The sequence below is a fragment of the Botryllus schlosseri genome, chromosome 5 (genome assembly GCF_051294905.1).
Source record: "Botryllus schlosseri isolate E-star chromosome 5, Bs_hap1, whole genome shotgun sequence".
In the NCBI taxonomy this organism is placed as follows: Eukaryota; Metazoa; Chordata; class Ascidiacea; order Stolidobranchia; family Styelidae; genus Botryllus; species Botryllus schlosseri.
Genome location: NC_137240.1, coordinates 19622922 through 19645106, shown reverse-complemented (window position 1 = coordinate 19645106; position 22185 = coordinate 19622922). Strand labels below are relative to the sequence as shown.

Here is a 22185-nt window from a genome sequence, read left to right as displayed (position 1 = left end):
ATTCGATCCACTGTCATTGGTGTCATGACGCTGGTGTTTAACCAAAGACGCCACTTGCTTCGCCAGCCGCATATTCAATAACGTCCAGAATATTTATTCTCGTGGCAGCATAAACATGTCTTTGAGAGGTCAAAACGCTTGGGTGTCCACAGTTAGGGACTCGTATGCCCTTTTCAAATTGAAGTTTCTTTCGGGCCGGCGACTAATATCACTCATGAATTCGATTTACCCGACATCGTGAACCTCAAAATCTTGTATTTTGCGATACCTGGATTAATCAAAGAGAATTGCAGGCATGACGACGCTTGGAGATGTCACAGCCTTCTTCGATGTTATTCTTTCTTCGTCGGTCCTTTTTAGAAACTATTTCTTGCTCTTTCTCTTTCATTTATCGGGTATTTTTGCTGGGATTTTTAGTTGCCGCAAGAACAACGAGGCGAGGATCGGCGAAGATTCGCCCGTCCGTGCCTAACTTGACTACAATGGTCATATACGCTACAATATACACATATCAGGCTATATTTCGTTATTTTTCTTCCGGAGCTGCCGACATGTAACAGAGTTAACTTCTACACTTTTTAAGACACCCCTTATGCGGATGAGACAACAAGGAGGAGCCTAGACAAATCTCCCACACGTATGTAGAAATTTCAGAGTCAATCTCGGTATAGGATTCGAACCCGCAACCCGCTGGTGTTGTAGATGTGGTTTGTAGTAGGCCTACCACTACGCTAGCTCGCCAACATGTGCCTCACCTATGCCTTAATTCTCCTTTCACGCATTATTTTAGAACACCTATTGCGAAAATTCTGCGATTTCGAGAATGAAAATGTCAAAAATCTAGTCATTTATAAAGATACAGTACCATAATTATTAATCGCCGGAAAAATCGTTGTATGTACTTTTTGTGCTTTTTCTCTTCATTGTTTATTGAAATTGAAAAACATACGATACATTTACACGAACTGTATATAAATCTTATTGAAAAAATTACTCTATTATACGATCATAATTATACAGTTATATTCGGATTTTATATTCCAGCATTACGAATAATCTATCAAATTTTCGCCCTGTTCCAGAATCGTTGAACCTGAAACATAAATAGACATCAGGAAACGCTGCTTGACATTGAGTTACGTTCTTAACAATGCTGGTAATAATTTATTCATGCTACACGACAGAATTTGCAAAAAACTTTTTCAAAATCAGTCCTGTCAGCAACTTTACTCTGAAATCATTGTTGCTATTTGGTTGAGAAGAATAAAGAATAAATTAGATAAAAATAACGAGCATTTACTGCACTTATTCTGATTGTTATCGAAATTATAAGATAACGGTATACACCCAGAGCCGGTTAAGACCGTTGCGATGCTTTAGTCAGGGACACAGGTTCTAAACCTGCGGGTCGAGGGCAATGTTCCCTCTAAGCTGCGCACGTGCGCAAATGCGCAGTGCTGAAACGGTCTCTGCGCACAGAAAATCTACGCTGCGCACAAAACATCAGAAATGATGTTTTTTTTATAGTTGTTGCGCACTGTTGTCCAATGGACCACGCAGGCGCGCAGATTCGTGAAAATTAGGATGGAACATTGCCATGGCCAAATCGTGTTATCACTGAAGTCTAAAACCGAGGTACAAGTGCGCCCCGCAAAGGTAACTATTGCGCTCCGTGAAGAAATGAGAGTTCACAATCACCTGCGCCTCAAGGAAGATATTTTTTTAGTATGGCCTCGTACACGTGAGCGATACTTATATCATTTCAATAGCGCATTATTTTCTGGGAATGGCGAAATAACATGGTTTAACAAAGTTATAAATAACAATATGGGCTAGCTCGAAGTTAATCTGCGAGAAACTAACGAATGATAGTTTTCTCCGCGTGGCATGAACATTGCGTAAGATTTACTCAGGACCGTAACTTTCGCACCCCAAACCCCCCAATTGGAGGGGCCGAGTTCGAAGGGGGTCCAAAATTATTTCGAGAATCAACACAAATCATAGTGTATTTTTTGAAATTTTTCAGGAATTTTTTTTCGCGCTACGCGCGTTTTATTATTGTAAGATATCTGATTATTGGGTACCCTTTCGCAACAAAAATTAGGCATGGTTTATAGAAATGGGCAGTTGGGCGTCGGCCATTACCGCACCATGACGCGCCAAGGCATATGAAGTTAAAGGCTATGTAACATGCGAATCCAAGAAGTGCGCCAGAACGATCAGCAGCGAGAAAACCTTGGGCGAAAAATATTGCCCTGGTGCTGACCGAAAACTTCGATATATACAAATATATGTGTAATTATTCATGTCCATGGGCGCCTAAATGGCTGGCGCCGAATATTCCTGTCCTGGCGATCCGAGTCCCACAACGAGATAAATGTTATATCGAGGGAACATTATTTCCCAGTTAAGAAATACCAATTTGAAATCGTGTACGTCTTTTACTTTAGTATGTTTTGGAGATTTCAATATCTTTTGACATGGCAGATAGGGGGTCACGAAATAGCATCATGTAACGAAGTCATCCTATCAACGGCTACACCTGAAGATGTTTTATTATTATTTAGAGGGCCTATCTATTCCAACACACCTCACTGGATCACCGCTACCGATAAATTTGATTATGTGAGCCGGGAGAGGATAAAAATTGACAGCAATATAGGCTATATCCAATTCCCGATCATATTGGCCGATGCAATCATGAATTATAGAAACTTTTTCGCGCTTCGCGCGTTTAGGGACGCTACTACTAAATGGGCACCCAATGTACATGATAAGCACCAGAAGAAGCCTAGAGCCGTAGAGGGGTCTGGGGGGCGAAGCCCCCAAGTAGTTCGGTTTATCACCCATTGGAGGGTGGTTGCGCACTATTGTCCGAGGTCCTGCGCAGTGAGTTGGCGTGTTTGCGCAGACTCTTGAAAAATTAGAGGGAACATTGGTCGAGGGTTGCCTCTATTCTGGGGATTGGAAAGATGTTGAACGTAATCGGCTTCCAAAATAGGCCTTGAGTAAGTCTGGGATCGTTTTTAGTAATCAGCTTATCAAATTTTGGAACAATTTCAAATTGGACATGATCCGTCGCGACAATAAAAGATGAAAACCAGCACTGGACGTGCAACCCACTGGTGCGGACCGTTAATTCATTCACCTAATAAATAGTCTTATTCGTTTGAGATGAACATTGAACATGACTTAACGATGCACAACATTGGTTCTCAAAGTTCAAAAATATTTACGAAACGGTTCTTTGGCAATTTCACAATGACTCACCTCTACGGCTGGTCAAATTGAGTACTTGAGTGATTCGATTCTGAATCACGTATGACGCTCAAAGTCGAGTTGAGCATTCTAGTTTCACTCATTATGATGTCACAACATAATTTATTTTATCAAAGTTGAAATATGTACCTTTGATGCCACGACAAAAAACATAATGATGTTAATCGTCGCATTAAAGATACTGTGGTATATTTACGACCATACCAATTTCATTGCACTTTTTAGCAATGTTGTGCGATGATCGTGACTTTGGGAATGTGTTATTTCCAGTAACGTGTGTAGCTGTGTACGATGTGTCGTATGCTACGGCACGGCTAATCAATGTTTCAAGGCTTCTTCAGTGGAAAATACCATCAATACCATCTTTCAGTTGCTCAGAGCGTATAAATTCAGTAGTCGAAAAAATGGTCTTTATTACTAGTCTCGAATCATTAAAAATAATACTCGATTCAGATTCGAGTACTCGAATCATTGTGCTCAGCCCTACTGAAGGCCCGTTACAAAATCAACACCACACAATAATTTTGCTTTTATGGTTTTAATGCAGTGGTTCCCAAACGGTTGGGAATTCCGCACTGGTGGGGAATTCAATGGCCTCTGGTGGGGAATAGACGCGTTTGTTCGAAATTATATACAAGACAGTCTACATATTCACGGAGACACAATTACCGTTACCAGTTAACTGCTCTGGAATGTTTGTATCGAAAATTATATTGCGTGTTGTTCTCAAAACCTCATTTTTAACTCTGGATGGCCAATGATGGCGTCACAAACGCATCCAGCACGACTATAGTTTGACGTGAAACAACGCTTTCGCGAAATTTTGAGCGTTACTGGTATTGGTTAACATTACGTTTTATGTTGCAGTTGTAGGCGATTGTCCTGCGTACCGGTGTGGTTGTGTGTCATGTGTAATCAAACCAGCAAATCGCTGTTCTGGGATGAAAAAAGTGCTGGATAGTGGGGAACAGGACCGTAAAATTCGCGCTGGGTGTGCCATTGCCGAATATGTGATTCTTTGGTACCCTTCCCCCACGAAAATACGTAGAAATTATAGAAATGGAGACGTCGGCCAATACTGCGCCACGACGCACCAAGGCATATGAAGGTATATGCCATGTAACATGCAACTCGGAGAAGTGTGCCAGAACGAACAGCAGCGAGAAGACCTTGGCCGAGGAGGAATGCCCTTGAGATGATTCAAAGCTTCGATATATATACATATATGCTTAATTGGCTAAATGGATGGCTCCTATCTGCTATGTCAAAATACATTGAAATCGCACAAACGTACTAAACTGAAAAACGAGCACGATTTCAAATTGGTATTTCTCTAATGGCAAATAATGCTCCCTCGACATGGCATTTGTCTTGTTGTGGGACTCTGTTCGCCAGCACATGAACATTCAGCGCCAGCCATTTAAGCGCCCATGGACAATTAAACTTATATGTATATATATCGAAGTTTTCGGTCAGCATAAGGGCAGTCCTTTTCGGCCAAAGTTTTTCTCGCTGCTGATCGTTTTGGCGCACTTCTCGGAGTCGCATGTCACATAGCTTATAACTTCATATGTCTTGGTGCGTCGTGGCAAGGTAATGGCCGACGCCCAAGTGCCCATTTCTCTTAATCACGCGTATTTTTGTTGTGGAAAGGGTACCCAATAATAAAGATATTTGACGAAATTATTTCGCGCGCGGCACGAAAAATACTTTGAAAAATTCCCCAAAAATACACCATGATTTATGTTAATTTACGAAATAATTTTCGGCCCCTTCGAGCTCGGCCCCTAATTTGGGGTTTGGGTTGCGGCAGTTACGGTCCTGAGGAAATCTTCCGCAATATTCATGCCTTGCGGAGAAGACTATCCGCTAGTTTTTCGCAGATTAACTTCGAGCTAGCCCATTGCTATTTATTTCGCCATTCCCAGAAAATAATGCGCTATTGAAATGATATCAGTAACCGCTGACGCGTACGAGACCATACTAAAAGAAAAGATTTGTCGTTAGGTGCACGTGATTGCAAAGTCTCATTTCTTCACGGAGCGCAATATACCTTTGCGGGCCGCACTTGTACCTCGGTGTCAGACTTCAACGATAACACTATTTGTCCCTGGCAATGTGCCCTCTAATTTTTCATGAGTTTGCGTGCCTGCGTGGTCCATTGGACGACAGTGCGCAACGACTTTAAAAAAGAACATCACCTCGAATTTTTTGTGCGCAGCTTAGATTTTCTGTGCGCAGAGACCGCTTTAGCACTGCGCATTTTCGCACGTGTGCAGCTTAGCGGGAACATTGATAGTAAGCCCCAAGAAGTTGCATCGATTACGCTATGGGGGGTCCAAGATCACACTGTATTTTGGGGCGGGAGGGGACAGCAAAACGTTGTGTCCGTCATGGTTAAATAACCAAGCGACATAAATGCACCGACCTAACATTGTAGAGGGCTGTCAAACACACGACTGGCGGGCTGTATACCGGATAAAAACCACTATTAGGCGCTAAAGAGTGTTATGAATTTGAACAATATGGTAACCCTAACGTAGACCATATGCGACTGGCGTCATTAGCGCACTGCAGCCAGATTTAAGCTGTATTTGCTATGAACTGATAATGTCCGAGGCATCAGAAGCAGGGTTGTAATTACTAACTCGAGTCGCAATTTTTTGATGACTGACCCGACTTGACTCGAGGTATTTTCTCAAAATATCAAAATGACTCAAATCGAGTCAATCTGTGTATTAACACAACTTGGACTCGACTCATTGCGCATGTGTCGGATCAAGTCATATGACTCGATCGAGTGTCAGACGGCCAAGACCGACATTTTAATGTAATTTCGAAGGCACTGGCACTAGTACTTTAAAATGCCACCTGAAACTGTTAAGAGTGACGAAAATTAGTATATTTCAAATAAGAACCATTCGATATCCCTAGACAGTGTTATAAAATGTGGCTTTAACAGGACTTTAACTCGGAACTGAGCAGTCAACGCAACGACTGGGACTCGCTGCTTTCTGATTTAGTTACAACTTGGCTCTGAAATGTAGGAAACGTGGTAAACGATAGAAAACAAACAGAAGCACGACCTTCCAAACGAGATCGAGTATAGGAATACTGCTGTATTTACTATATTTACTTTCAACGAAAGACAATCCTCCCATGTGTCTCAGTTGTCCTCCAACTTCGTTTACAGCTTTACACACATACATGCCCAAATCATCGGGACCTATGTCCTGGAGCACTAGTGTTGAGCTGCCGAGTCCATGTTTCTGATGCGGTACGTATCTGCCGTCTCGGTGCCAGGAAACCTTCGGAACTGGAGTACCCGATGCAGAGCAGTTGATATTCAGATCCATACCCATTTCTACGAAAGGTTGTTCTTCGGAAACTGACAAATCATTGGCAGCAACTGGAATGCAATTTTCATGCACGTGTTACGCGAGAAGATACCACAAAATGCATACCTGTTACTATTATACGACACATGACAACCATATACCCTCAACACCAAAGATTTCTTAAATGCATTCAATTCAATATGGCGGAACTCCCAATCACAACTTCATCGCCCAAGTAAGAAGACCCGAATACATAGATAGTTCAAGTAATGATAATGTTGATTTACAGTTGTTACTGCAGTATTCTGCAGTGTTAGTTTAGTGTAGTCTAGCTCGTTTAGTGTGGTGATTATTATCATTAGTTGATGAGGCGGCGCGTGTTCTGTCCTTTATATATGCTGATTGGGCGTCGCATCTTTAGTTTAGTTTGTTTGCTGTATGTACGTTGTTGCTTACGTTGCGTCATGTGTGGTCGCTATAGTCACTAACCTGTGTTTTAATCGTGCAGGCGTGTCTCTTTATCTAACTCTAACCGCAGGCGACCACTATTTTAAAACCTAATTCCACGACTAACCTTATTTGCTGCATCTGGGACATTCATTTGTTACGTCGTTTATTCGAATATATTATTTCAACCTTCATCAACGGATCATCATTTGTCAGGATCGGTCGTGGGATTCGAGTTCAATTAAAAGTGGTTTCAATAACTCTCCTTACGTTAGGAGCAGTTACAGTTTTAAATACACGCTTGTCGTAAGAACGGGAGACTGAAGCAATTCGAAGATGGCTTCGAAAGATACGCCAACCAATCACGAGATGGGTAATCATGATGTTAAGGCATCCGATGACGCCCATGGAACCGTGCATGTGGATGCAAAGTCCGCTGATGCAAAGGATTCTGATCCAGCACATAGAACAGCGCATGTGGGTGCAACGTCCGCTAATGACGCCGATAAATCTCAAGGAACCACGCATGTAAATGTAACGTCCGCTGATGCAAAGGCATCCAATGAAGCCCATCGCCCCGCGCATGTCGATGCCACGTCCGCTGATGATGCTAATGTACCGCACAACGACCGCAATGACCGCGAACATGACGGTGAAGAACCGTCTGATGTAGTGAAGAAGCGGCCGGTGGCGACACGTAGTAAAAACAAAGAAATAAAGGCAAGCTATTCAGAAAGTACTGAACATTTGAGCCGGAGAATGGAAAAATGCTCAGAGATCGCAATAATCTCGAGTGATGAAAGTGAAGTAGGAGAGTCCTTGAAACTGATGCTACAACATAGAGACTGTTTGAGAAATCTTCTGAAAGTAATGAAAGATGTTCTTCCGGACGAAGAGTATGGCCCATGTGAAGAAGACTTCAAACGTTTGGAAGCTGAAATAACGGAGATCAAGATACAAGTGTCGAAGCGTCTTGGGGATATTAGAAGCGATAGACGTTCGCGTTCTAGTCGGTCGAGTCGAACCAAGTCGTCCGGAAGTTCTTCGAAAGCCGGCAGTGTGAAATCCCATATCTAAAAGATGCGAAAGGCGAAGGAAAAGGCAGCCGTGCTGAAAGCGGGTTTAGCGTTCAAGCAAAAAGAAACAGAACTCGAAACAGAACTCGCTGAAAAGATGGCTTCGCTTGAGACGCAAAAGGTGTTGCTTGAAAACAAAGTTAAGCTGGAGCGTGATGCACTCAAAACGAAAATGCAGATCGCAGCGCAAGAAGCGATCGTAAAGGAGTGCAGGGAAGTGGAGAAAGTGGAGAATCCGTTCGGTCTGATGGAATAGTTGGAGGATCTATCGCGTGAGCAGTCTTCATACATGCAGCCACCAGCGGTTTCACGTCAAGATCAAACAACAGAAATCGCCGTTAACGAAATCCCACCAGCGAGAAATCCTGTTGAAGATCCAGTTGATGTTCGTGACCGACCACAATTTAGTTCTCGATTGGTGGCCAATGACTCTCGCGTGGCTGATTATTCTCCCGCGGAACCTTCAATCAATACGATCGCAGGACACATCGCTCAAGCATCGTCTGCACCTCCAGTAACTAATAGGCTTAATGTCTATTCCGATAACTTTGTTCCAATGTTTCCAACTCTCCTTACGTTAGGAGCAGTTACAACAGTGTTCACGCTATTATTTCCTGGAATATCCTCAGCATTTATGTTAATCCCAATGTTATACTCGTGAAACTCATTTAGCAGGACTCACATATTATAAGTTTAGAGATTGCTATTGTGGATTGAATATTGATTTTAATACCGGTATCTGTAAGTGATGATCATGATTAGCTTCCTACGTGGATGATGGTTTGTTGAGCTCAGTTTGAGATCTTAATAGTGCAGCTAGTTTGCGAAGGGGGACGTAAATTTGTGTTGCCACATCCAATGGGTCATGATATGTGCTGGCAGTAATCATAATAATAATCGTTTATTTTGCCTATTTTGCTTTGTTAAAGACCGTCCGCCAAGCCCTTTTTTCACAAAGACTCTAATGTGAGATGGACAAGAAATACTGCGATGGTAAACTTAGTTAGTCGGTTTTCTGAACCGCAATTCAAATTTATCATCACAAGCATTGCTCTACTCAATGATGGTGTCTGACAACACGGAGGGGGTTGAACAGGTGTCTATCAAAAATTGTCGCCAATCGCTGTAATTTACGTCGATTAGAACTACAAATCCGCTGCCCGAGCTGTTCATTGTAAATGTGGCTTGCAATATACGTAACAAGTAGGTTGCAGGTGGCAGAATTTTCTGTTCGTTCTTGTTTATTCGACCAGTTATGGTTCAACTTCATTCCGGCACCAATCATTACTTCGCCATCTTTTATATAAAATCAAAGTCTGCCTTATATCATTCTAAGGGTCGTAGTTAGAATGAAATGTATCAGCTATGAAGGTGCTCAATTTACATATTAGGATGTTGCAAACGAATAACATCCCGATTTTTAAAATACGTTATCTCTTCCTCGAGTCAAACGTTATATTGTCTTGGAATATGCTGTCAACGAAGCAAAATCAAGGTAAAAATGATTGTGATTAATCTTTCATCAACGTAAACGACTGTTACGAGATTTTTTCAATTCGTAATCGGAATCGGACGTTTCTAGGGTGGCATTTAAAACACTGCATATAGGTGATAGGACGGTGTTATTAAAACATTACAGGGAGGGACGGCGTGGAAGCTTCTGAAGGGAGCGTGAAGTTGCAGTTAACTGAAAATATTTTTCGCGTCGACGCTATTTACCTCCAATTCAAAGTTATTGCTCAGTGTATAGTCCAGATTCTATATCTGATATTTATCTCATCAGCAATCATGACCACCCATCTCAACATCCTCCCCGCTATGATTGTTAGCATTCTGGTTGCATTTTGTGATATAACGATAAGGGGGCGTAAAATTTTCACTATCATGAAGCATCTGTGTCTAAAAGTTTGAGAGCAACTGTAATAGTGAGAAGGAATATTGTTTTCGCACATTTCGAAGCCATATTTCTCGTATGATTTTGCCAAGGTAGATCAGCAAATGTAACTAAAATCCAATAGAGTAGACTGGATTCACTTTTGGGCGATTTACCTGATATTTACGGTACATGGACTTAGTCATACCTTGCTCGCATATGAATGGCATTGACTGAAGGCAGTCGGTATCAGAAACACCATCCTCAGACACACTGATGCACGAATTTTCTTTTTTCTCGCTGTCGACCCAAAATGGCGTCTTGCGCGGGCTGAAAGAATTCACAGGAGACGAATAGCGAACATAGGACAAGAGTTTGATGGAGATTGTATTTAGCAAGATTAATTGGTGAACCTCACCAACATCGAAATATACACTAACTCTGTCAACGGTTCTCCACGGGTTGTATCTTGTGGTCTCTTTGTGAAGAATTTCGTATTTCGCTCAGTGTATGAATCAACACTCCGCAGAAAAATAAACTATAAGACTGACAGGTTTCAGATGAAGCAAAATTTGCTTTCGAGAACCAAGAACTCTTCTGGCTTGAATGGCTCTCATATCGATTTTGTTTCCATTTGTTCTCTATATTTTCAATATTATCAAATATGGAATCAACCCATGAATGCAAGTAGTCTACCTGCAGTTCCTATGAGCGCCACGCTATGTAAAAGCTTTCGCAAGAGGGCCACGGAAAACAGGCTGTTCTCTAACTACGCCGTATATTGAAAGCCAAATATTACTTACTTTTCTAGGTTCGACAGCAGAGCTTCTAAATTCTCATCATCATGAATCAGTGCTAGTCTAGATTTATGTCTTTTACAAAATTGCCGAGCTTGGAGATGAGACCTTCGATCAATGTATCCATCATATACAGTAAATGCACTGTATTCGTATGGTTTAGATTTGGTACCAGCTGAAACGAATATAAGTAGCCTGTTGTTTCTTGGACTCGATAATGTATTTTCACACTATCGGTTATAGCCTATTCCCACACCCTGGATTTCGATAATCTACCTAACCTAACGTCAACCTGAAAACATTGTAGCATAACACCACGTAACAAAATTTTGCAAAAGTTTTAGTTGGCTAAATTTTTTTATGTATTGTGTTTTGGTGTTCCAATCTAATTACAAAAATACCAAAATTTTTCCTGAAGTGTCCCAATTTTTGAAGGAATGTCAATTTCTCTAATTTTTTATTTTACTCATAATTGCTCCGTATTAATAACAATAATTCTTTATTGGAGGTAAGAAAACGCTAATGAAAAGGTTAATATGAACAAATATAGCTTACGCATGCATCATGTGAAAAATCAACACTTTAAAAATCGTCAGAAGTGGTTTTGTTTGTGTGACTCTCCTTTGTAAAATGTGAAATCTCTTATTATGGACCAAAAATAACACCATGTAACAAAATTTTGTAAAATTTTATTTGAGTAAAAAGTTTTATGTATTGTGTTTTGCTATTCCAAACCAATCACTAAAATACAAAAATTTCTTTCGAAGTGTCCCTAGTCTTTGACAGATGTCACTTTTTGTGATTTCTCGTTTTACTCAAAATTGCCCCGTTATAATACGCGTAGTCTCTTATTGGACTTACAAATTCACCAACAAAACGAAAGAATAAGCGCAAATAGTGGCTACCATAGATTATAAAAGGATGGAAACTCTTATAAAATTTCCCGAATGGGGTTTTGTTTGCATGATTTGGGTCTATGGACTGAGACAACCGCTAGTAGTATGGAATACCGTGAAAATCGTTCGTGCCGTTTTCTTGGCGAAGGACATCGTTCTCTAGTCTTAACCTTGGAGTCAGAATTTCCGCATTTAATTTAGTAAGTCCCGACTAAATCATCAAGTTCGTGTTGGTTACGAATGTGTGGTTTTGGATTTATGTCTATATGGGAGATGTTGAAGTTGTCATCGGCGTCATTTTCTGTATCTTTAAGCCCTGCCGAGTCTTCTGGAGCTTTTTTGGCTTAAGTAGGCTATTTGGGCAGTGAGAACTTACTGCAATTCGGAACAGGTGCTTAAGAGTAGATGGCATGGCAGGATATGCAATGTAAAGTCATTTTAGCTATTCTGAACCTTGGAATGTCGCCCATACAGAAATACCATTCATCTATCGTCTATAAAGTTTCGAATTTCCCTTCAACTTCTTTAATGACAAATGACATTGAATGCCGATTTCCTCTTAGCGATCCATCCATATGTCATCCGCATGTTTCGCGGATTACATGAAGTGCCCAGTTTTTATCGTTGTCCCCAATCTTCATGTCAAAGTATTAAGTAAGTTATTAAGTATAAAAACCTTACTTCTATCTATACTTTGTGCTTAACTTGTTTCAAACTGATATACAGACCACATATATATCAAAATCAGCCAGCAGGCCGATTACATTTGTGATGTTGACATTGATGATGAGATTATACTCACTAGATCCACAATCAGAACAAAATGGAAAGGAATTTGAGATTTCTTGCTGTAGAGCCAATACTGACTAACTGAGACTGAGAAGATGATTGCTGCTAACAACCAACTATTATGAATTGAATGATGAATCAATGTGACGCCACAGTTAATAAGAATTTTAACAAAGGGGCTTGAAAACATGGTGCGGCAGTGTAATCTTAAAATGACATTTTGAAACGACACTTGAGGCAAGTAATGCCAGAAACATGTTTTACTAAGGAATATGGTATGGAAAAGATCAAAAAATCGGCTCAACTAAATTTTTGTTACATGGTGTAATCAGGCTCTATTTTGAATCCGTGACTGGATTGTGCCTGAAAACTGTATGAGATTGTTTTTTTCTTGACAGGGTAGGCTATTGACTTTCTTCTTCTGACTTACTTATTCATATATATAATGTTACCATATCTGGAAATCTGAAAAGAGGACACTTTTTCAAAATTTTCACACCTGTAATACCGGAGTAAAATCTCGGAAAAAATGTTAAATTTTTCCAATTTCGCGGTCGGTTGACTAAAGATATAAAAAGGTCAACTTTTCGGCTCAAACCCCTAAGTACAGTTTTTCTTTCACATTATCCGTTGGTTGATTTAAAAAAAGGTAAGCTTTCTGGCTCAGCTCCGAAATAGCCACCGGAGAGTTACTTCAGTGCTGATATACTGTTTCTCAGTCGAATTTTGCCCTATATCTAACCAAAATTCTTAAGAAAGAGGACAAAATCCCCAAAAAGAGGACATTCGGGCGTCCTTCGAGGAAAATTTCAAAAAAGTCAAAATGCTCTTAAAAGAGGACGTATGGTAACCCTACATAGTATCCATCACTGCCATCTATAGCAAAAAACGTTCAGGTATTCAATCATGAATGCGTTCAGAAGGATCATATGGACGATGAATGGCAGTTGTGTTATTGTTTTCAATATGTCACATTTCAACTACAATATCAATCAGTCGCCGAGCGATATAGCATAATGTTGATACGTCCGGCTTATTGATCGGTCGTGGGTTCAATCACCGACCGGGTCAGACTAAAGACTCGAAAACTGGTATCCCGGCTATCCCGCTAGGCGCTCAGTAAGCACCAGAGGTGGTCAAAGTAGCCAAGAAAGCTACTCAAGTAGAAGTAGAAGTAGCTTCGAAAAAAATCTACTCAAGTACGAGTAGAAGTACTTCTTCCATGGGCCAACTAAACCTACTTGAAGTAGAAGTAGAATTGACTGACTTTAAATCTACTCAAGTAAGTAAGTAGTTTTGAAAACAGTCTTAATTCTTTCGCATGGACTGTCAAAAGCTGAAATCGAGCTGCGCGTGAGGTGCAAAGATCTTGATTCGTATTGATGCATCCCAGGAGGTATCAATTTTCGACAGATTAAGCATTCTTTCGCATCATGGGATACAAATTATAGTATTGATATGAAAATGCGATACTAACCCTTTGTTTACTAGAAGACTCCGTTTTTAGAAAATATCATGGCATGGCGCCCTACCCCATATTATAAGGCCCCAAGTTTAGGCGAAGAGCAACACGGAGAAGTTGTATCGGATACGGTTTCAGTACTTTGCGCGATTGGTATACGTTAATATCAATTATTGTGGATCGTAAAATTTATATTCAGTGTAGCTTCAATTTCGAAAAATATAGGCATTTTGCTTTTATGCTTCAAGATATATGTTCTGCAGACAAAATAGTTGAAAGTAATTAGAACTCAAAGTATGATACTCCGAGTATCATACTCGGAATTGAAAGTGAAATACAAATACCACTTATAAAAATGGGAACATTTATTTCATGTATTTTGTCCATTAAGCTTCAAATTTCGAATTTCGAATTTCGAATTTACCAGATTAGCAGGACACGTCATGGGCTGCTATATAACCATAGGATCGGTAATTGCTAGATTGCGAAACGGTAGTTTCAAACGATAAGGTGGGCCATATTAACTGTGATGAAATATTAGATATGGGCGACAATGCGGTGTGAGCGGAACGATAAGCAATTTGGTACCTAAATTATATTCACTGATACTTTCGTGAAAACATAATGTCACTCCATAACTACTGTGCGCGAAGCGCAAAAAGATTCTGGGCTTTGTTTGACTTTTATGAATATTAAATGTTGGTACTCCGTGAAAACAGCCCCGAAATTCCTCAGGCTATCTTTCGTATTGAGGGATTAAACCACTTCTACTTGACAAACTGAAAATATCGAAAAGTAAGTACGGTAAGTAGATCACAAAATATTACGAAGTAGAAGTAGATGTAGAGAAAATCAGATCTACTTGAGTAAGTACCAGAAGTAGATGAAAGCGACTTGGGTACTTCCAAAAAGTAGAAGTACTTCGGTACTGACCACCTCTGGTAACCACGGATGGCATGGAGGAGAGAATATGGTGGTGCAGACTAGATGACCTTGCTTAAAGGTCGTATCGCATCTACATCGTCAAAGTCAAAGCATCTCGATAGTGCAGGCGAAAATAAATCTGATCCCTCTCTTTTTCTCTGACTGGATATTGCTTGGTGGACTTAAAATTTCAGTGGGAGAGTGATTTCATGATGCAAATTATGCCTGCTCACAAGTTCGATTAACATTGTGACAAAGACCAAAATTGATATATTTACTGCCATCCCTTTGGGTCTGCAAAGTAAACTTTATAAACGAATTGAAAATCGCACTGTTGGCAAGCAAGCGAGCATTCACTCACGGGTGTCATTTTGTATTAATTGATGGAAAAAATGTCCCTAGATCCACGTGGTACACGTGTTAATATAGCAAGAAATTAAAATAGTCAGGTGGCAGTGTATTGATCAAGTCACTACCTTCGAGTCACGAGTCACTTAGAGTCATCGCACATTTTGATTCGAGTCAAGCCAATTCAATCAATTTTCGAAGGTGACTCGAGTCAAGTCAAGTCACTCAATTTTTGGAGGTGACTCGAGTCACGTCGAGTCAAGTCAAGTTAAGTCACGAGTCAAGTCACAATTCAAGTCATGTTGCCTTTTCAACGTAAAAGGCATGATTACGTCATTGCATTTTGCTAGCTGTCTGAAATACAGATTGAGTGGTCATTGATTCTGAACCGATGAACGAATGTAGAGTGAAATATACACGTAAGAAGCCGTTCTATCGCTCACATGTAGGCCTACGTAGAACTGGTAAATTACGTAAGTAATTGCATAGCCTCAGTTTATACAGTTACCCGCCAAAATAGAGAATCGAAAAACGAATTGATAAGATGCAATAAATTACCCATTTACAAATTGATATGATACAATTGGAGCCTGTACCGATGGTTGAGACCAATAGAAACTCTATCCTAATTCAATTTAAAAAAAACAAAAGGTTTGGTTGAGGTAAGAACAGATTACAGAAATATATATTTTGTTATTAGATTACTTTACTACTAGTTTAGGACAACATAAGCTGTAAGCTTCGATCATTTCGTTTGATGTCAATTTATTTACGATATAACAATGGAGGCTCAGTAAAACGTACGATCATTGAATGATTGGTCGCCCTCACGGGTTACACAAGCGTTTCACGAACAAATTGATCATATGCAAGATACAGTGATTTTTATCGACACCGATTACTACGGCACGTTTTTGTTGCACTAAAATCTCTAGAAAGTTGCATTTAATTTTAACGAAAGTTGCCGTAAAAAGTTGCATTTAAAATGTTTGTTGAATTATTACGTTATGAGATACTCTAAACCAGTGGATCCCAACGTGGGCGATTTGGCGGTCTAGGGGGGAGGGGGCGAAAATACCGAAGGGGGCGATAGGGGGGCGAAACGGACGAAGGGGGCGATAGGGTGCGAAAACAACAGAGGGGGCGATAAGGGGGCGATGGCGCGTTAAAACGGCTCATGGAGTCAGGACACTAACTGCCGCACCCCAAACCCTCAATTTGGGGGGCGAATTCGAAGGGGCCCAAAATTATTTTGTGAATTAACATAAATTATAAAGTAATTTTTTTAGAAATTCTTTCAACTTTTTCAAAAAGTTTTCGCGCTGCGCGCGATTTAATATTGTAATGTATATTGATTTTGGGGTACCCTTCCCCCTTCAACAATACGCATGATTTATGGAAATGGAGGGTTCGGCGACGGCCATTATTGCGCCACGACGCTCCAAGACATATGAAGTTATAGGCCATGTGACATACGACTCCGAGAAGTATGCCAGAACAATAAGCAGCGAGAAGACCTTGGCCGAAAAGGAATGCCCTTGTGCTGACCGAAAACTTCGATATATATACATATATGTTTAATTGTCCATAGGCGCCCCAACGAAAATTTAGCTGTAAAAGTGTAATTTCGAGGTCGAGCCGAAAAATTGACTATTTTCGGTTCCCAATATTTGGGGGGCGATGATCGGTGTGGAGCTTCAAAAAGGGGCTATGAGTCGAAAAAGGTTGGGAACCACTGCTCTTAAACGGTCCGTTGTATAACATAGTTCCTGCAGAGCTGTCAAACTCTCTCTCGGCCACTTGAACAAAATCAATTGCATGAAAAAGGTGACCCAGTTAAAATGTAATTTTCGTCGGACTCGCCTGGGGGCAGTTGAACCTTTTGCTTGCAAGCCATTGTGTCATAGATAACAGTGAGATGCAGCTAATCCATCAGATAGCAATATTTGATTAAATTTGCAGTAAAAATTGGCTTGAAAAATTGCGAAAAGTTGCAAAAACTTGCCCCACCGATTACTTGATGACTGGAAATTGACTCGTAAATTTTGGTCCGAGTCAGGAGTCAATTCACATTTCCTATTCGACGAGTCAAGTCAAGTCAAGTCATTTTAGCAAAGTGACCCACGTCAAGTCAAGTCATACGAAAAAGGTGACTCATGAGTCATGACTCTAGTCATACCAACACTGTCAGGTAGTAGCGAATGGAATGAGTTCTTCAAGTTTGAGATTATGTCATCGGAAAATTTCATACCACGATTTGATCAACATGCACAGGCTTGAATGATTATATCAATTATAATATTTTAAAAATTTTTCTCGCAATCAAAAAAATGGTTTTTAACTACTGGTTTGAAGAGCTTCTTGGAGGTACAGAACTTCAATATGCAATTGAATAGTATATTCATATTGAAATCAACCCAAGTAATTTCGGCTGACACTCGTTAGGGGTAATCGTCAGCAACTAGTAGATAATTGGAAAGAACATTATATACGATTGTTGATATACAATGTTCTTTACAATTATCTACTAGTTGCTGACGATTGCCCCTAACGAGTGTCAGCCGAAAATATTCGGGTTCATTTCAATATGAATATACTATTCGACTACTGGTTCATGGAATACAATAAAATATAGTTACATACTAAGCTTCGACATCAGAGATTTAAAATTGACATGCTTATCAAATAGCGCTAGTCTTGAACGACTCCTTTTGCAACTCAGCTCATCATGAAAATTGGACGTTTCATCCATATTTCCCTCATATACACGTTCAATTTACTGTTTCCGTTGGGTACAGGCTTTGTATCAGGTGGGATGATTGCAAGGTTACTAAAAATACACAAAATTGTACCCATGTTGTCCAACTCAACTAGTGTACGTTACCAGGTGCGCGGTACATATTTTGTGGTAACTATTCGAACCTGAGGTATATTCGATACCGAACAATGTTCACATGAGGTTTATGTAAATATCAATTCTGTGATCTTTTCGGGATGGAATTAAATTTTCAGTGATTTACCTATTCGTGCACAGTGCATCATCTAATCCGGAGGTCGTCTAGCCCTTATCTGCGGACCGGTACCGGACCGCGAGGTGTCGCGTTACTCGTCTGCAAACTGTTTTATATCTATAGATAGTTTTACAAGTCAAGAGAAGATTCATAAACACACCGGTGACGATCACTGCTAAAAGTAATACAATTGCAAGATAATCCCTTTTATCACAAAATTAGTGTGACTGGCAGTGACGTAAGCAGTGGGTTGTTTCGTACGTCCAATCACCGCTTTCTGGGATCAGGCAAGGTTTTAATGACTCGAATCCGACTTGAGTCACGATTATTTGGTGACCCGATTACTCGAGTCATTTTTTTTCAAATGCGTAAAATGACTCGACTCGAGTCAATCGCTGCATTGAAATTACGATATTTTCAATGTGAGCCATTCTATATCACTTGGTCAGAGTTGACTTGAAGTGACTTGAACCGGATTGAACACAACACTATTACTCGGACCTCTACTCACTTACTTTGACTCGGACTTGACACGGCGGCGAATTGACAATAACTCGACTTGACTCGAGTCAAAACTATAAGAGTGAGATTGATTTGTTACCCGGAAGCTCGTGACGTGGTTACTACCCAGAGATCAAATACCCATCCTCTTCTGAATCAATGGTAGTCGACGTTACGGGAATGATGGAATACCCAGACCTTGCAGTATGAGCAATAAATACCTTGCTTCTGTTAGCGACATACGCGAGTCTGATATTCTATAATAGCAGCAACAAAGACGAACTTCGGAATTACTTGAACGGGAAAAGTATATTGTGGGTGTGATCAAGTTCTACAATTACATTGTGTCTTTAAGACCAAAGCTCAAACTGAAAAATGGCGTCATAGTCAATGCGCCGCAATAAATTTTTGATGGTGTATTTGGGTATAATTGTGAATACTTTTGTCATTTGCAACCGGTTCGCAGAACAAAAGCGGTTAGCGGCCCCTGAGTTAATTGATAGAACATACAACATTACTTCGATGTCACTTTGTGTTCAGTTGGAATCATTCTACACGTTGTATGATTCACTTCTGGTATACATACTATTATGAGAACAAATATATCCGTAGTATCGGTAATCGGTGTATAAAGAGACACTGATTTGATAGGGAAATAATAAATGAAGATCCATACGTATCTGACAAACATATCCTTGATTGATACAACAGCTAACGTCATTCCATGTGCCACCGGACGCGCTATATATTTCAATGCAGTTCTCATGTGCCTTATCACTTGGTCCATCTCCGTGCCTTAATGAAGTTGTGATTACCAGGCTGTGAAGGTATATTCTATTCTGCTTTTCACAGGTCGCTGGCAATTATTGTAATTAGCACCGGTTGCGGGTAAAACACACAATATGCAATGCGGGTAGGGTTGCATTTAAAACAAAAATCAATTTAAAACAGACATGTTAAAAACATGGCCCTTGTTTAAAACATGCTTTTATTGTTCTTCGTTGTCGTTGTTTTAGCCACGACGTCACCAAGCTTTAATTGTGACCTCACAGTGGATTGGCATTGTGAATTGAAAATGTAAGGTAATTATGGCTCCTTCGACGGAAAGGGCTCCCAACCATTGTCATAAACAGACCAAAAATATCTTTACCAGGAATACATCATTATGCAGCATATTTACAGTTGGCGGTCATCATCATCAGAACACCCATTCTGTAGCAATGATCTATATCTACTTGTTATAACTGTCGAACCGACGAGCAGCGACTCCATATCGTATACGTCGACCATATTGGGTACAAATCGTCCGTAGGCTTATATACGCTACTACATGTTTTCCGAAAGTATTTACACAATTAAGGCATGATTATACAGCGTTTGAAAAAAACACTGTTTTTGAAAAGGCATTTGTTTAAAACATGTTTTAAACAAAGTGTATTAAAACACCGTTTGTTTTAAATGCAGCCATAAACAGGGCGCTGCATATCCCCGATGTTTATTAAATATACAAGACAGACTATATGTTATATTGATTGGTTCGGTGCAAGAGAAAATATAAAACCACTGTGATTGACTACTACTGCTGCGATATGTCACGCTAAACTAATACGAGCTCAGTCGAGAATAAGAAATCGATTTGTGCTTTGAGTTAACATAGTGAAATCACGTGATGTTAATATTCACAGCGATCCCTTTACGGAGATTCATGGTCACACGAGCCAAAACCTTTCATGGGTTTTCCTTGTCCCAAGTAACCACCATATGGCCGGCCCAAGCCATCACTGACATTTTGTAGGTACTGGTAGTGGTACCTAGCATAACATTTTCAGTAGGGTCATATAGATATATATAACTGGAAACATGCAGAGTATAAACTTTGTTTATATATATCATACCAGTTTGTCCATTCATGTCTTTCGCCATCGTTCCATTCGTAGTTACCCTCACCGAAAAAATCACCACCTCCAATCCATGCGCTTCCCCTTCAAAAATAAAAATGAATAAATATCCAGTGTTGTTGTGCGGTTATTATTTACTAACGCAGTAACGACTTGAGCAACAGCATCATTCAGTTTCTTATACTTCGGCATGACTAGATCTCCGCCTTTCTGGAAGCAACTCACAACTGCAGTACCGAATGTTGCTGAATCATGCTGCCCATCATAAAACTTCAGGGTAGTACCGTCGAAATTTATGCTGTTTTTCAGTCCTGAAAGGATTGACACTTCATATCAAATCATAGCTAAATAAACGAAAAAGCTCGAGCCTTGTAGAGCAACGTACCTGCTAATACCGATACTACCGAAGAGAAAAATAAAACAGTTTTGAGCATTCTGTATCGCATAATTGGATATCTCTATCGATGTTGAAGGAATATCAATTTTTTCAGCTATAAATGCGATTAAAATCAGGGTTGCTCCTAAAAAAAGAGGCATGCTTTTTAAATATTCCGTTTGATCATTTTATCTTACTATTAAATAGAATACGTTTTACCATATTTTCAAATCGAAATATATTCCACTTTCTATAAATGCAATTGAAAAATTGTGCATGGAAGATTTTAAATTACAATTATTCAGAGAATATTTTCATCGTCTTTTGCTTGATGGGATATGTGTAGCGTAGAGCAGTGGTTCTCAAGCGCCGGTCTGCGAAGAATTTGCTGCCGGTCCGCCAGGTATATTGCAATTTGATAACTTAATTTCAGGATGCAATATGTTGAAGGACCAGCCATTGATAAAATAAATAAAACATCAAATTTTAAACTGATTCAGAACTTCGTGAGGTAATATTAGGTCTTGAAACATGTTCGATTTGACTTCAAGTTCAAGCCGTGTCATTTGACAACATGCAAGCGACTAGTATAAGCTGATTCACTAAACCGAGCAGTTTGCGCAATAATTCGTTCTCGATTAATTCATTTTGTGCGGGACAGTAACTGCCGCACCCCAAACCCCCCACCTGGGCCGGACCGAGCTTGAAGATGTCCTAAATTATTTCTTGAATGAACAACGAACATGAATGATAAAGTAACTTTTGAAACTCAATCCAACTTTTTTTGAAAACATTTCGCGTTTGCGCCATTTAGTATCACAAAATGTCTTCATTATTGGGTGCCTTTCCCCAAAGAAACACACATGATATATAGAAAAGGCTTTTCGGCGTCATCCACTACCGCCCCACGACGCACAAGCACATAATGAAGTTTAGAATAACATATGGGTCCCCGAAACGTGTGTCAAAACTTTGACAGCGAGAAAACCTTGGCCGAAAAAGACTGCCCTTTGTTGATCGAAAACTTCGATATATATATATGTCTTATTGCCTATCGGCGCCTAAATCGAACCAATATTATTGACCAATTCAGTCACGAATTATGGAAAATTATCACTGATGGTAGTGAGCAATGATCAAGGTACCACGACAAGGTGCTTGGTTCGACTC

At 40.0% G+C, this 22185-nt stretch overlaps 2 protein-coding genes across 2 annotated transcripts in view; one reads left to right on the top strand and one right to left on the bottom strand.

Annotated features, from left to right (window-relative positions):
* LOC145439865 (uncharacterized) overlaps positions 1-22185 on the top strand; it is a 437408-nt gene that overhangs the window by 105657 nt on the left and 309566 nt on the right. The gene's annotated exons all lie outside the window — the stretch shown is intronic.
* On the bottom strand, positions 912-21167 carry LOC145439331 (C-type mannose receptor 2-like). Its single transcript, XM_080316835.1, has 8 exons — positions 21025-21167; positions 20782-20950; positions 20637-20723; positions 19418-19536; positions 10817-10985; positions 10222-10343; positions 6416-6688; positions 912-1093 (listed from the first exon to the last, which is right to left on the bottom strand). The coding sequence occupies exons 1-8, from the start codon at positions 21083-21085 to the stop codon at positions 1047-1049; spliced, it is 1047 nt and encodes a 348-aa protein (XP_080172961.1). The 5' UTR covers positions 21086-21167; the 3' UTR covers positions 912-1046.